General features: G+C 42.6%; 1 protein-coding gene across 5 annotated transcripts in view; it reads left to right on the top strand.

Moving 5' to 3' along the window:
- SCAPER (S-phase cyclin A associated protein in the ER) overlaps positions 1 to 15,310 on the top strand; it is a 195,531-nt gene that overhangs the window by 63,323 nt on the left and 116,898 nt on the right. For 3 of the 5 annotated variants that reach the window (XM_032446775.2, XM_085515840.1, XM_085515843.1), the window contains exons 1-5: positions 885 to 933; positions 2,144 to 2,219; positions 4,793 to 4,910; positions 10,797 to 10,867; positions 13,525 to 13,713. In XM_032446775.2, coding sequence (XP_032302666.2) covers positions 893 to 933; positions 2,144 to 2,219; positions 4,793 to 4,910; positions 10,797 to 10,867; positions 13,525 to 13,713 — 495 coding nt within the window. In that variant the 5' untranslated portion in view covers positions 885 to 892. Of the gene's footprint in view, positions 1 to 91; positions 170 to 884; positions 934 to 2,143; positions 2,220 to 4,792; positions 4,911 to 10,796; positions 10,868 to 13,524; positions 13,714 to 15,310 lie in introns of those variants that run through there. The other 2 variants (XM_085515842.1, XM_085515841.1) reach the window with 2 other exon arrangements.

The raw sequence follows: 15,310 nt of genomic DNA, 5'->3' as shown, positions 1-15,310 counted from the left end.
GCTCCGCCTCGTGCCCGGAGCAAACGTTGAACCGCGGGGGGAGGAGCTGATGGGATGGGAGGGTAGAGCAGAGATAGAGATAGGGCGGGGTGGGAGCGGGGTGCGGGGGTACGGAGCTACACGTGCAAAATAGGGCTGCACAGCGAGCCGGGCATCGGCTGCTATGGAGGTATCATCATCATCATAGTCTCACAGTCTCGTGTGGGTTGGAAGGGACCTTAGAGATCATCGAGTCCAACCCCCGGGATTCGAGCCTCGTGTAGCAGAGCGGCACTTCTACCACTTGCGCCACAGGGGGGATTCGAACCCCGGGCCCCGGTGTTGCAAGGCGGCATTGCTACCACTGCGCCACCGGGGCACACAGGATTGTTCAAGAACAGACAAGGAGTTCAAGGCCAGGTTGGACGGGGCCCTGGGCAACCTGATGTAGTACAGGTGTATGTTCGGTGGCCCTGCCGGGCGGGGGGTTGGAACTACATGATCCTTGAGGTCCCTTCCAACCCGGGTCACGCTGTGATTCTGTGCGCTCTATGGACAGCTGAGAAACGTGCCCGGCGGCCCGCGGCGCTCCATCAGTTAATTAACTGAGGTCCGCCCGGGGCTGCCGTTGGGTTCGGTGCTTCTCCCCGGGAGCAGCGCGTGTTTGTCCCGCTCTCACCCGGCCCGTCCCGCAGCGCTCGGTCCGCGCTGTGCCCCCAGCCGGCCGTGCCGTTACGCTCATCGCTCACAGCGCCCCCTGGCGGCGGGCGGCCCGGCAGGTGCCGTGGTGGCGGCAGTGCAAGGTGAGGGCAATGCCTTCACCGGTGCGGGCGGCGCATGCGCAGTGCCGGCTGCCGGCGGGGGGGGCGGGCGCGGCGGCGGGCGGACGAGAGGGAGCTGCCGGCGGGATGCGATGACGTCACCGCGGCGGGACGGAGCGGCGCGACGGAGAGTGTGAGTGAGCGGGCGGCGGGAGGGGCGGCAGATGGAGCTGCGCGGGGCGACGCGGCGGGGCAAGATGGCGGCGGGACGGCGCTACACTCACGCCCCGCGGTGCCGGGCCCCGGGCGTCGCTCCTCAGCCGTCGCTCCTCAGCCGCCCGGCGGGGCCCGCGGCCTTACCCGGCGGCCGAGAGCTGCGGAGCGGGGCCGGGCCGGGAGATCCGTTGTCAGTAGCAACCGGGAAGCCCGTGCCGGGTGTCAGTCTGTGTCTGTGGGGCTCCTGCCGCGCCCGGCTGTGTGTGAGGCGGCTGTTCAGCCCTGGAACCACTCACTTCAATTTACTTCTTTGTGGCTGAAGCTGTAAATGTTTAACCCAGCCGCCTTTTCCACTTTTGGCTGCGGGTCCCCAGTCCGGTACTTGATGAAAAACGTGCGTTTTATCGTAGCTGTCTTCTGAAGAAGCTGACATTTATTTTTTATGACCTAACAGTGATTTTCAGCACCTCTGATTCGTTTTAGCCTATGATGAATCTGCCCAGTGCTGTCACAAGAAACGCTGCTCTCGGTGCCTCCCCCTGTTGTAGAGCAGTGTGATTTGTGCTGTTATTACTTTAATACGTGACAAAATGTGCTCTTTTGGGTGAATTTTGCTCGCTGTACGCTCACGGTTGGAGCAGCTCCCTGTGAGGACAGGCTGAGAGCTGGGCTGTGCAGTGCCGAGGGGAGAAGGCTGAGGGGAGAGCTGAGAGCGGCCTGCAGTGTCCAAAGGGGCTGTAAAAAGGAAGGGTACAGACACTGCAGCAGGATCTGTTGTGGTAGCACAAGGGGAAGTGGTTTCAGAATACAAGAAAGGAGATCTAGATTGGATGTAAGGAAGTTTTACACTAAGGGCAGTGAGGCAGTGGCACAGGCTGCCCAGAGAGGCGGTGATACCCCATCCCTGCAGACACCAAGGTCAGGCTGGGGGGGCTCTGATGTGCTGTGAGTGTCCCTGTGCATTGCTGGGATGCACTGATGGCCTTTAAGGGTCTCTTCCACTTTTAGGTTGTTTTTATTCTATAGGGGGTCAGCTTTTGATTTTCCTCTTGAGCTGCTTTTAACGTGGAGCCACATAAGCACTTTACAAGTAAAAGTGTCCTGTGAAAACATTACCATGTTCATCAGATGTCCTTGACATAAATATTGCTGGGGAGCTAGAACTAACAGTGTTTGTTTTGACGCAGGTATGAAAGCTCAATGGGGTCATCCAAAAATGCAGTCAGTGAGCCTGCTGATGCAGAAGAAGGCTATAACGTGATGGTAGGTAACTGTAACTCTGTACAGAGGTTTTTCCTGCTGTACTTCATTTATACCTTCACTGAAGTTACTGATTCTAAAACTGAGTCAGTTTAACTTATCAACACCATTATGTGAATACTTGAAAATGCTGAAATAGCTTCTGCTTTCTCGTTGCTACTTCTTTACACATCCCATGAGAATTCTGCACTGTAAATGGAATGAAGGAGTGAATCCTGTTAAAACATCTACCCGAGTCCTCTGGAGACACTGCAATATTCCAAAACTAGGACTCCCTGCTGATTTACATGGCATACTGTCCTACCTCTCACACGTGCCCCATCCATGTGAGCTTGTTAGTGACTGCGATGTGAGCAGTGGGGCAGAAAACTGTGAAATAGAAGAGATGCAGAAACCTTTGTGCTGTGAAATGGTGGGTTTTGATACCTGCCTTAAAGGACTGCTCTACAAAGAAAAGAAGTATTGCAGTCATCAGTGTTATATTTTCAGTAGAGCTTTTAAGGGGATGATGCTGTTCAGACCAAATTCTGTTTCAGTTAAAACAAAATTACAAGTTCCAAAGTTCCTAACTTTTGTTTGGAAATTGACCCAGTGTATCTTAGTTCTGGATTGTTTTGGTCTGCAGAAATAAAGGTAAAGAACAGCCATGCTATTACAGAGGGTCCTGGGTGCAACACGAGAAGTTTGGGGTGTGTGTTGGGAGGAGCTGGCTCTGCTTTTGGGTGCTTTGTGGGTTGGATTAGGCCTGTTGAAAATGAAACATTAAAAAAGCAAAGATTTGTTTAATTGTTCCTTTTTGGCAGCAAGTCGTGATAGATGAGATCTGCTTTTAGGTGAGGTTGCTACGGTTTGAGGATACATGAATGCAAAATGCAGCCACATTTCAGAGGCAGTTCAGATAAATCAAAGCCACTTAACTCAGTTGTGAAGGTTCCATTAGTATTTCGCATCACTGGTTTATGCAGTAGTTTAAGTTGATTTTAGAACAATTATATGAGATTTGTGAGTCTTTAACTCTTAGGTCCAGGATGGAAGTTATATTGTTAAGCAACAAGGGAAGAAAAATCCCAGATAAACTTTATTCAACATCAGTTTGCAATTACTAGAAGTTTCCAAAGAGAATCAGCAATTATATTGAATGAGAGGAGACTAAAACCAGTTTAGTATGGACCCTGTTGGTTTCTCTGTATCAATCTATATTACTTGGGTGTTTTGGTTTTGTTTTTAGACAGCTGTCTTCCATAGTTCTGCTATGGTTTTGGTTGTTTGCTCTCAGTGTATTGCTTGGTATGGTCTCAGGTGGTCAGTGGAGCACTAGGTGGCACACTGTGGCTTTGAAACAAGCACTTGAGGGCACCCAAATGAGGAAAACTTCAGTTCGCTGTTATGATACAAGCACTCAAGTAATCACAGCATTTTGTTTCGACCGCATTTCCTGAGGAATTCTAGCCACTCCTCTGCTGTACTCGTGTGCACTGTATTTTCATTCTGAAGATGTGCTGGTAGCACAACACAAAGGTTGCAGGCTTGATGGTGAGGGTGAAAAGAGGAAAAATGTGTCTTCTGACTACAGAAAATCAGCTTATCGGTGCGTAAAGGAACGTTTACATCTATGTAACTTACTTGAGGTTATGTTTGTCAGTGTTAGAGTGGTTTTGCACCACCATTGTATATAGACTTTGCATTACTGTGTGTAACGTGGCTTTATTTCACATTACTTTCTATGGAATAACTTCAGGCAGTTTAGAAGAGGAACGACTTCATCCAGTTGATGTCTGTCAGCTGATACATCTATTTCTTAATACGTTTGGTTTCTAAGATCTGCTGATGTTATCTTTTGTCACTGAAAAGAAATGTATTTTCTAGGTGAAAAAAAGTTCATCCTCGGTGCTTCTCATGTTGTTTGTGAACAGCTGCAGCTTTCTAGTAAGAACAGCTGGCTGTAATTGCCAGGATGTGCTTTCTAGCTCCATGTCTTCTCAGTGAAACAGAAATGTTTGCTTTTTAAGTGTATGAAGCTGAAAGTAATGCCTCCTATTTGTTTCCATGGAAAGTACAACATATACAAAGAACACAATAATGCTATTTTAATAGAGGAAATTCTCATTGTTTTTTAGCATAGTCACCACCCTATACCACTCTCATGAAAAACATCTGTACCAGTGGAGGTGACCGTTCTTCAAGTTCTTCGCAGTTACCCAGCTTGTGTATTTTGGTCTCACACAGCTTTTAGTTCTAATTAACTCAAAGAATATAGAACATTTTAAAGTCTGATGTGATGCTCCAGCTGGACAGGCTATCAATTAAATTAAGGTTAAAATAAGTGTGGTGTAGGCATATCTGTTCTGAGGACTGGATAGAAACTCCTGTGTCATACTGGCCAATCGCTTTGCCTGCCATGTAGATAAGTGGTAGTGAATATACATATGTGTTCTGAATAGCTGGTAAAAACATATTGTCTATGAACCCACTTGGGTTTAACCACATGTTGGATAAAATTAACATGCCAAAACTATATCTATATATATGTACACATGTATATACGTATTTTCCAGTCCTGCATTTCTTGTTTTCAGGCTTCTTTCCAGCGCTCCAATAGCCATGACAAAGTGAGGAAGATAGTTGCAGAAGAGGGACGTACAGCAAGGAACCTGATTGCATGGAGTGTTCCGCTGGAAAACAAGGAAGATGATGGTATGTATTTCACTGTCTTCCCTCAATGTGTTTTGCACCTGGCCCTTTGTTCACTGGAGCTGCTCACAAGGAATCATGTTTCTGCCATGGGATTTCTCTGGTTATAGAAAAGATCATGTTTAGTGTCCATAGTATCATAGTATCATTTTGAAATCTGTTGGCCAGTCACTGTATAAAACATTTTCAGTGACAGATAAAAAGAAATTTATTATTTTTTCTGAAAGGGGGCATGTAAGTTCATCGTGTCTTGTTGATATCACTGGGATAGCAGTGTAATATAATAACCTTAAGGTATTGAGCTTTGAGAAGGTTGTTAAAACCAGTCTTACATAACCTGGGGTTTAGGATTGGAAGGGGTATCTTAGTGCCACCCCACAAAGTACTTCCATGTACTCTAAAACAAGCATGTTTGGCAGTTTCTTGTGGTATCACTTCAGTCTATATTAAACATCTGCAAAGAATCATAAAGCTGTCCCTATGTATCCTCTTTCTTAATGTGAATCCTTGGACCTGTTTTCTTACTGTTGTAATACCCTCTTGTGGACTTCAGAAGCCAGGAATTGACATTCAGCTTTCATACAGCTCAAGCTGTTCCGGATGTCAGACTGCTGTCTTTGTGAGGACCTCGTCTCGTGGTGCTTTTGTAGCTCATTTTTCCTTGTGGAGGTGCTGCTGCTTTTAAGATTTGGGCAGGAGTGTTTAAAAGTTACTGGTTTATTCGAATGTGAGGTTGGTTGAACGCTGGGATGAGTTCCCCAGTGAAGCTGTGGAGATGCTCCGAATCTCACTGGGTGTAGTCCTGGGCAGCCTTCTGTCATTGACTGCTTTGAGCACGAAGGTTGGACTGCATCTCCAGAGGCTCATTCCAGCCCCAGCTGTTCTGTAACTTTGCCAGTGGAGATGGTGTTTCTTATAGCTATGATAGAAGATCACCTCTTTCTAAAATAAGCTGAAGCAAAGCTTGAACTGTCTTCTTGCGTTGCATTATGCACTAAGATGTATCCGTGAATTTTCTTTCATTTTAAAACCAAAATGCCTGAGGTCACAGGAGAGAATGAGGTAGATGAAAACCTATGGTGCATGAGTAGGTTTCATCAAGGAAAACTCATTCTGTTCAGAACACGTGCCTGTTCTTCTGTTAACGATCCCAAGTGGAATGATAGAAAGCTTATACTGAATAACTAAACGTTCACAAGCTTTGGATTCAGGTTCTGACTCCAAAGTAAACACCAGCATGGTCCCAGCTGCCTTAATTTGTTAGATTGCCTTTCCAAAGCAGGAGTTTTGTTTAGTGACATTTTTAAGGTCTGAGTGGTCAGTAAAAGATACACTGTGAATCTTTGATGGGTACGTGTAAGAAGGAAAAACGAAACAGCAGCCAGGTACTGTGTTTTTGTTGTAGCCAAAATAGAAAGCATGTGAGAAGAAAAAGGTAATAGTTTAAGATACGAAGTAGAGCACCCACAGTAGAACAGATTGCGATTACACATAGCAGCTAGTCTGCTTATTATCATGACTACATGCATTTTTAAGAGGGCTGGTTTTGCATTCTTTCGGCAGCTTCGTTTATATCCCTCTCCAGAGGATGCATTTATCTATTCACTAGTCTTGCAGTTGCCTATAAGTTTGTATGGAAAACTGTTAATCACAGCCCAAACCTCTGATTAACCATCTGAGGCAAGTGATGGGTCAGCTGGGGGAACACAGGTGAAGCTAATTCAACTGCGCTTTGGAAGGGGTGGAGCTTGACTCCACCTCTCCTAGATCCCATTTAAGGGCTGACCACCACTAAGGTAGTTTCTTTTTCTGGAGGTTGCTCCTGCGTGGAGTTTCTGCAGTGAGCCTTAACCTTGGTGAGTCTTTCCTATATAACCTCTGACTATCCATCTACTTTACCTTTCTATAGTTACAACTGTACAATGTTCTTGAGTATGTTGGTAGATCAGCTGATATTATTGCACTGATAGTACCTGATGTCTAAGCAGAAAAGATTGAGAATTGACTTTTTGGGGAATTAAAGGGTGTATGGAAAAGGAGTATGGATTGTATTTGAGCTGCTGGCGAGCAGGTTCAAGTTTTATTTCAAGTGTGTTCCTTCTTAGTGCTGCCTTGTTTGTAATGTCGTTTAAAAGCTTTGAGTGTGATATTTGCCTGGAGAGTGAGTGAATTAGAGCTGCCGTTGAGTTTTCTTCCAAAGCATGAAAAATGACCGTAGAAATGAATCGTTGTCTTTTGTTAGATTGTTGCCTTTAAGTAGTTACATGCGATGCTGAAACCCAGGTAGTTGTGGTCATTTCCTTCTTTGGGGCCTAGTAGCAGGAATGTAATTATAACTCTTTTTGCCAGTGAAGAGTTGTTCTTTCTATTTGCCCAGTGGAAAACTGCCCTGTGGAAAGGAACATCTGGCTGGTGGGGGTCTGGCAGAGTCACATTCTTTATCACTTGACCCTCCTCTTGGCATAGAGTTTTTGTATGTCAGTGAGCTGTGATTCATTCTTTGCTGATCTTTCAATATGTATTTCGTCCCCAAGGAACAATACAGCAGCATTATGAATTAGGACAGTTTGTACTTGTTCAGGGGCTGTGTAAATCAGGCCAAAGGTTCGGGTTGCCCGAGCCAATCTTGCATCCCATTTGTACAAAGCAGTGTTCTGTCTTTGTGCTCTTTTTTCCTGCTCATAACATTGAGAGGTTTTGCACTGGCAGCAGTAGTGTGTGATTTAATGCTTTATATTGGGAGCCGTTACTCATTGTGAGAATGTTTTGCTGAAGAAACAGTGAGCATATGGATATTCACAAGTATTAGTGGTACAGAGTTGTTACATTGAAAATGTTGGCCTCGTTTTTTTCAGTTTGTGTGTCTTTTCTTATTTTTTCCTTAACATTTATCTTTTCCCTTGGAAGACCCATGTATTTTACGCAGAAGCGCTAAGAAAGATTCATGGTGTGAATTGTGGTCCAAACCTTCTAATTCCTTAAGGGAATACATGTTTTCAGTCAATAAGAAATACTACCATAAAAGAGAGAGAAGCTTCTGGAATGACAGGTAGCAGTTCTGATACAAGTTTTGTTGTGTTATGTGCCCTTGTTATGTCAGATCTGAAATCTTCCTTGTTGAGTACAGAACAGGGACAAGAAAATCTACCTGGAGTAAAACACAGTGTCAACTATTTAGAAGAGGCATTGACTGATGACCAGGATTAAACTCCTTTAAAACTTTGAGGTGTGTCAGAAATTGGAAAGTCTTGTTTGTTACCATTCCCTTTGTGTTTCTTGTTTGCTTAAAGTCATTTGGGTACTTGGCACATAAAATGCAGGCAATAGATTGAGAGTTTCAGTATCAGGAAACACAGTTATTGGTTGGAAGGTTGCTGGCATAGAGTGAGTCTGCAGAGTAATCTGTTCCTTTAGCAAGAGCTTGGTGAGTAAATGGGTTTTGTAGTACGTGTGAAGGAAATGGAACTTGGCTCTCTGTGGCAAGTGAGGAGGTATAAGAATCATGACTGAAAACACTGTGGGTAAGCTTGAACAGTACAGACCTGAGTGTAGCTGGCACAGTGTGGTACAAAAGGAAAGCTATTCTTGAAGGCTTGTAAATTAAAGCTTGTATTTCACTCACCTGCTTGGCTGTTCAGTCTGGTGCTTCTGAGCGAACACCTTTGCCTTTCTTGCTATGAACTTCAGGGTTACTACAGGTAACCCCATCTGTGCAGAAGTGTTGCTTAAGACTGGCAAATGCGGCACTGGAGCTAGTAAAGTAGGCTGTGTAGTGATGGTTCTGCAACAGGGATAAACTTCTGTAGGGACACGGGAGAGGTGACAAAGCCCATTTCTCATGGTGTCTGTAAGAGCTGGGGTGGGGGGAGGGACAGCAAAGAACCTCAGATTCCTTCAGAGAGGTGGAAACAAATGAAATTGAATGTTATTGTTTCAGGTGAAGATCTGGTGATAAACAGCCCAGGGTACTTAACCAAGGGTTGGTACCTGCCTCAGTGGGAAGAGAAGTGACTGCAGGTATAACATTGGTAGTGGCATTTCTTTCATCAGTAGAACTACCTGAGCAGAGAGCTGTGAGGGATGTTGGTTGATAGTTTCCCAGACTGTTAGTATAAAGCAAAGCCTCTGAAAATAGTTTATCAGTAGCTTTTTTTTTTTCTTGGAGATATGAATGCTTCAGCATTTTGAGACAGGAAGTCTTCACAAATCTCCAACCCAGCATGTTTCATATCTAATTACCAGGCATAGAGGAAATGGACTTCAAGCATAAAATATGACTGGCTCCCTGAATGCTTCAAAACTTTGCTGCTTTCTGTATTTCATATTGACAACTTAATAGCTAAAGGGATGGTTGTCTTATTGCTGTTCTTTCCCTAAAACTCAAGTGAGTTCCAGCAGGTAGTGCCCTTTGTGTGCCATTGCTGTGCCCCATCCATAGTGCCAGTGTCATGATGCTACACACGCATCACCATGGAGCAGTGCTCGTGTGTCACTGCTCTTCAATATGGGAGGACAGAGAAAGGGCAGGAGGAAATCAGGAAGAAAATGGGAAAAGCTTGAAAATGTGTCTGCTGATGAAAGGCAAAATGTTTTGGCCCATATACTGAAGATGTTGACCAAAAAATGGTCATCATCCAGTATTTACTTCTCCGCAACACACAGTGCTTGTGAGTTTTCTTCTCTTTGGTGTCTGCCTCATGTAGAAGCACCTGGAAGCTGCTCTTATCCTTGCAGGTGACTTGCTCAGGAAGCTCCCAGTTCTGAGGTGTAAATTGGTGTCTGTGTTTTGTAGAATCTAGAGATAACAACCTTTTTTCACCCATCACCTGCCCTTTTTCCATTCTAACGTGCCCATACTGATTTGTATCTCTTTTCCCTGGGCAAGTTCTGTGTACTACTGCACTTGAAATCTTCTTTCTTCAGAATGTAAAAGATCTCAGGTAAGAGGTCTTGGTGACTGAAATATTGCTGTTGCCATGATTGTGACATAGAACTGATGCATGGTTAAGGCTTTTTGGTAGATAGGAAGTTTTAATACATCTGGTAGCTGAATCAGCTTTTCTCTGGAATGCTGCTAAATTGATTGCAATATATTAATTTGTACCTGTTGTTTTGGCTAATGTAACATTTAAAAAATGAATTATCTAGCAAATACTTTTAAATTTGCCTTAAAATTAAAGGTCTTGTTCCCTCCAACAGGCAGTGATGCAAACCAGCTGTACAACTGCTTGATTAAGGTGGGCTTACAGCTGCTTTACATAACCAGAACAATGTAGAACAGCTGGGCTGTGTTAGGGAATTTGGCTTAAGTACTGCTAAAGACTGAACTGAGCAGTTCTGAAATTCAAGAGCCACCTCCCTGGTCTGTGAGGGAGCTGTATGCAATTAATACGTTTATTTGCATGGCTTCATCAAGATAAATGCTGAAACTTTTACTTAGGTATAGATCTGTGCTAGGCAGTACTCTTGCCATAGTCAGAATTGGTCACATCCGAGAGTTCTGAAAAACGTATTCCTTGTTTTAATTCTATAGTGATACTTGATATTATGGAACAGTTATTGAAGGTGTTTTAAAGTTGACATAGAAAAGTAGTGTCATATTTGACATCTCAGCTGTAACTGTTTGATGTTCAGAGGCACTGCCCATCTGCAGGTACTTTTTCCATGCTGAAGGACACCTGCAGTTTTTTACTCTCTTTGTAATTTCACTTTGTGTCTTCTGGCATCATTCTTATACTGAACTGTCAAATATGGGAATGTAAAATTTTATGAGCCTTTTAACTCATTAATTGTGCTCATATTGGTACATTGCAAGCTTGGGTGTGTGATATTTAAAATGCTGAATCTCATCAGAAGCATTATGGTTTTATTAAAATGCTTCTCCTGCAGGGAAATCCAAATGGCAAGCTGCTGGAAAAGCAAAGACGGTGTCTCAAGGGAAGCACAAGGCTGCAAAACAGGTATCTACTCCTTTTTTGTCTTAAAATTTGCAACATAAAAGGTCTTGTGATACTATTGATGCATGATTTGCTGAAGAGTATTTGTATAAAAGTGTTCCTGTGCTGTATTTGTAAAGGATACAGGCTTCAAAATGGAGTTTAAGAATGCCACAATTTAGACTGTATCCCTCTGCTTCTCTTTGTGTTATTAATCTCTGAACTCATGACTCTTTGGCATTAAGGTGTTCTTAAGGTCAGTGCAGCTCAGCAATAAAGTCATATAGAAGATTCCTCCTATAAGCTTGCTGCTTACGCAAAGGCTACCTTTGCCAAATTTCCATTTTAAGGACCTTATTGGTAAGGGCTGAGAAATTTTGGGTTAAAATTTCAGTATATCCTATTTTGAAAAAAAAATAAAATCAGTCCAGATGAGTAATATTGCAGAGTTACAAGCAGAAAACAAGTCTTCCTGACAAATATTTAGGAGATACTGCACTTAGTCACGTTTTTCCTATGTGAGTGATAGAATTATTTTACTTTAATATAGTAATACTGCAGTATTTATTATTGTTTAATATTTTTAACCGTTACTTTGCGTTGATTAATGGCCTTGGCTGCAAGTATGTCTTCAGCCATCTAACAATTACGGACAGCCTGTCAGATTTTGACAGTGTAGCACATGGAATATGTTGGGTTTTTTTTTTCCCCTCTGAAAAAGATGCTCTGCTTCTATAGGAATGTGCTTACAACTTTAAAACGTAAGGATGTTAATTTCACAGTGTAGCTCAGGCACTCTTATCCTGGTGTTCTCCACTCTTATCCTGGTGTTACAAACAGCGTGCTCTAGTTTGTTTGTTCTGGGAAGGATTTTATAGAAGTAGTTGGGGTGCCCTGTAAGCTGATTTAGCTTCACAGAACCTTTTGGATGGGAGTTATGTGCTCCATAGTTGGAGTTCTGTTTGTTCTTGTCATTTGGAATTATGTAAATACTGTGTTTTCAGTAGAATGCTTTATTGTTATTTGGTGACTACTCTGTGTGGGACTGCTGTGCTGAGATTGTATTGCAGAAAAAGAGCATTCCTAGTGAATCATCAAACAATTCAATGATTCTAGTTGGAAAGGACACTTAAAAGCCGTCTAGTCCAGCTGCCCTACAATGGACAGGGATAAATGTGAGTGCTCAGAGGCTGATCCAGCTTGGCTTTGCATGTCTTCAGGGACAGGGCATCCAACATCTCTCAGGGCAAACTGAACACGTTATTCAGTGCAGTAAAGCTGTTCCCATGATTGTCACATCAGGTTCTTTCCACACACTTCTGAAGGTTTGAGATGGACTGCTGAATGCCTGTGGATCTTGGCACTTGGACATTCAACTGTTGGGTTTTTTTCTACTGCGATTTAGGTTTAAGTTTTCTCTGCTTGTAAGTGGGACACTAATCTCAAGGAAACAGACTGATGAAAACTCACTTGTGTGGTCCTATCCTCTTCTTCCTCTCAGCATCCTGACTGTATGTGTATGCCTCATATTTTGCACAACTCCAAGGCATATTACTGAATCTGTTTTGGTGAACAAATTGCTTTAACATCACTTTGGTTAATCACACTGATTTTCCCCTTATACTCAGAACAACACTGGTGGTTTTCAGGGTAGTCACAGAAATCTGATTAACTTGAAGAGGAGAGATTCCTCGGCCCTCAGACAGGATAGTGTATCTATAGGTAGGTGACAGTTTGTGTCTGTCAACATGATCTGAACCTGAACACACACAAAGTTGACAATACATAATGTACTTCCAAGAAGGTATTTGTGGTTCCTCTGTGTGCCAGCATTCATGCAGGCAGTTGGACGTTTTCCTCTGTTTTCATAACATTTAGCGTGTTGGCAGTCCTCTGTATCTGTGCAGCAAAGTAGCTCTAAAGCAATTAGTGTGCATATTAGCTCTGAGAATCAGACAGTGGATTTGTTGCAGTGAAAGCTGTTCATTCCAAGCTAGAGCAGCACGAGAATGATTTCAGACTTGGCATCAGCTTGATTCAGTGGCTCAGAACTTATGCTGGGTTGAACTGAGCTTGCAGTGTTAACCAAAGGGTGAGTGGAAATCTTACTGCAAATGGTCTTCTCAGGTAGGAGAGATTCTTTTGTAACTCATCCAACACTTGCATCTTCTCTGAAGTGCAGCCATAATACATGGATCTGGGATCTAGCTCCATCAGCATCACAGCAGCATTTCACTGACCTTAATGCTCATAGATCAGTATGAGAGTTCAGAAACATAGTTGTATGTAATGTCCTGATAATGAGAGTCTGACTGTATTGGAACACTAGTGGTATGATTACTAGTAAAATCTTATTTTCATCTTTGGGTGCTCATACTTGTCAGAGTGAGTACTATGGGATACATAGTCAGAAAATGGAGTGTATAAGAGGCAGAATATTGTGCACTGTGCTAGGTAAATGTTGAGTTACAATTGTTAAAGGGTCAGAAATTGATTCTGTGTGTTGGTTGCAGTTGTTTAAGGCGAGAAGGCACATCTTAAACTGCAGTCAGTGGAACTCCGTAGTCTTCAGTGGGAAACTCCTTGCTTACAGATGTTTAAATGCATTGGGGTAAAAACGTATTGCACAGGAGCACAGCCCCTTACTGAGCTTCTTTGTTTTCCTTTGTCCTTTTTCTTAGAATACTTCCCTAGACTGCAAGTTAGCAGCGGGAGAAAAAACCTTTGACAAAAGCCCAACAAAAGCACGGCAGCCTCGAAAAGTTGACCTGCGAGCTCGGTACTGGGCGTTCCTTTTTGACAACCTGAGACGGGCAGTTGATGAGATCTACGTTACGTGTGAATCGGATCAGAGCGTGGTAGAGTGCAAGGTAAGATGTCAGCATTTTTTTCTGCCTTCTGCTATGTGATTCTTATTGTTCTGTACAAAAATAAATGCAGACAGTGAATAAGGGGTTAGACCCTTAGAAGTGTGTTTGTGCTTTTGTGCCTTTGTGCTTAATGGAGGCTAGTGAATAGGAAACCTGGTGGCATGTTGGTTCAGATTTAACAAGATAAAAGCAATTTAGGTTGTGACTAATTTTGAAGAGTGTAAGTGATCATTATAATGTTGTTAGATCTTTTCTATTAAGTTCTAATTTAATTAATTTTCAAATGGAACATTGATTTATTTCTTTTCCTTATCACGTTCCTTACTGTAGGTGGCACTGTTGTGATTCAGCCCTTTTCCCATTTTTGGCTCACTGTTAAATGCTGAAATTAGACATTGCTCTCTTTTTTTTTGGTTATTAGTTATCACTCTTCTGATTCTCTGTGGTGCTGAGAGTGATGGGTAGTCAAGATAAACAGTGTGTAGTTGGGATTGTTTTCCCCAGCTTCAGATAAGCTGTATTTCTAATAAGACGTAAAACTACAATGCTCAAGCTATGGTGATTCTTTAGTAGATCTGCAGAAAAACCATTGGCATTTACCAAAGTACTTTACTCTTTAGAAATGGAGTTAATTTAAAGCACTAAGAGAAGCCAGAAAAATACGTTTTCAAAGAAAAGTGAAAGATGAATTTTTTTGTCAGTATTCCTGTTAAATATAGCTGAAATCTCAATGCGTTCTGGAACTGATTATCTAATCACTGTATGAAAAATCATACGTATCAATTTAAGTAAACAGTTTTCTTATCGTATGTATCTCGCTCTCTGCTGTAATCAGACACTGCCAAATTGACTTTAAGATTAGTGTACAAATACATTTCATTGAAAGCAGATTGGAAAACTGAACAGTAGCTATGGGCTTCCGCATGGTGGGTTGCTCTAACACAATTTGCCGTGTTGATACTGAGCTGTCTTCCTGCTCAGGAAACTTCTCTGAAGAATTTCTTGGTTTGAGAAAATCAGTCAGCCTTGCACGGTAATTAGATTACCGTTATAAACTTCTGTGCCCGAAAGAACAGTAGCATATTTGTATCATTATCACATATTTTAGGGCTTAGATATCATTCAGCATTTTAATCACGCTACTTGATCTGCTCTCAGATGGAGATACTCTATTGCCCAATGGAAAGCCTTCATTTTTGTAGATGCTTAACAGCAATGTATGTATCCACGGGCATCAGATTACTTGTTTGCAGAACATGGGTGGAAAAAGCAAAAACTGAGTAAACAAGGATGTTCAGCGTTGTATGTCATTAAAAGTTAAGGCACATTCATGTTGATTTTACTTTTTAAATGTTTTCAGCACAAAAAAAAATAGGTTCCTTACTTTAGAAGGTGAAATGTGCATTTGTGCTTTGGTCTTTTGTGGAATGTTCTTGTAAGGGTTACTATTACATGTGAGTCATTACTCTTTTTCCTCTTTGGACAATAGGAGATAAACTCATTGTTACACTTTTTCCACAGAGATATTTCCATTGAAGTGTTCAGTATCAGAATAATTTAACAAAATTCGACTCTGTGTTTTACTTTATAAATCTCC

Source organism: Coturnix japonica, chromosome 14, assembly GCF_054131305.1.
Source record: "Coturnix japonica strain WE chromosome 14, WE-NBRP24, whole genome shotgun sequence".
Lineage (NCBI taxonomy): Eukaryota > Metazoa > Chordata > Aves > Galliformes > Phasianidae > Coturnix > Coturnix japonica.
Note: the sequence above shows the minus strand (reverse complement) of the source record. Positions and strands in the feature narration are given on the sequence as shown.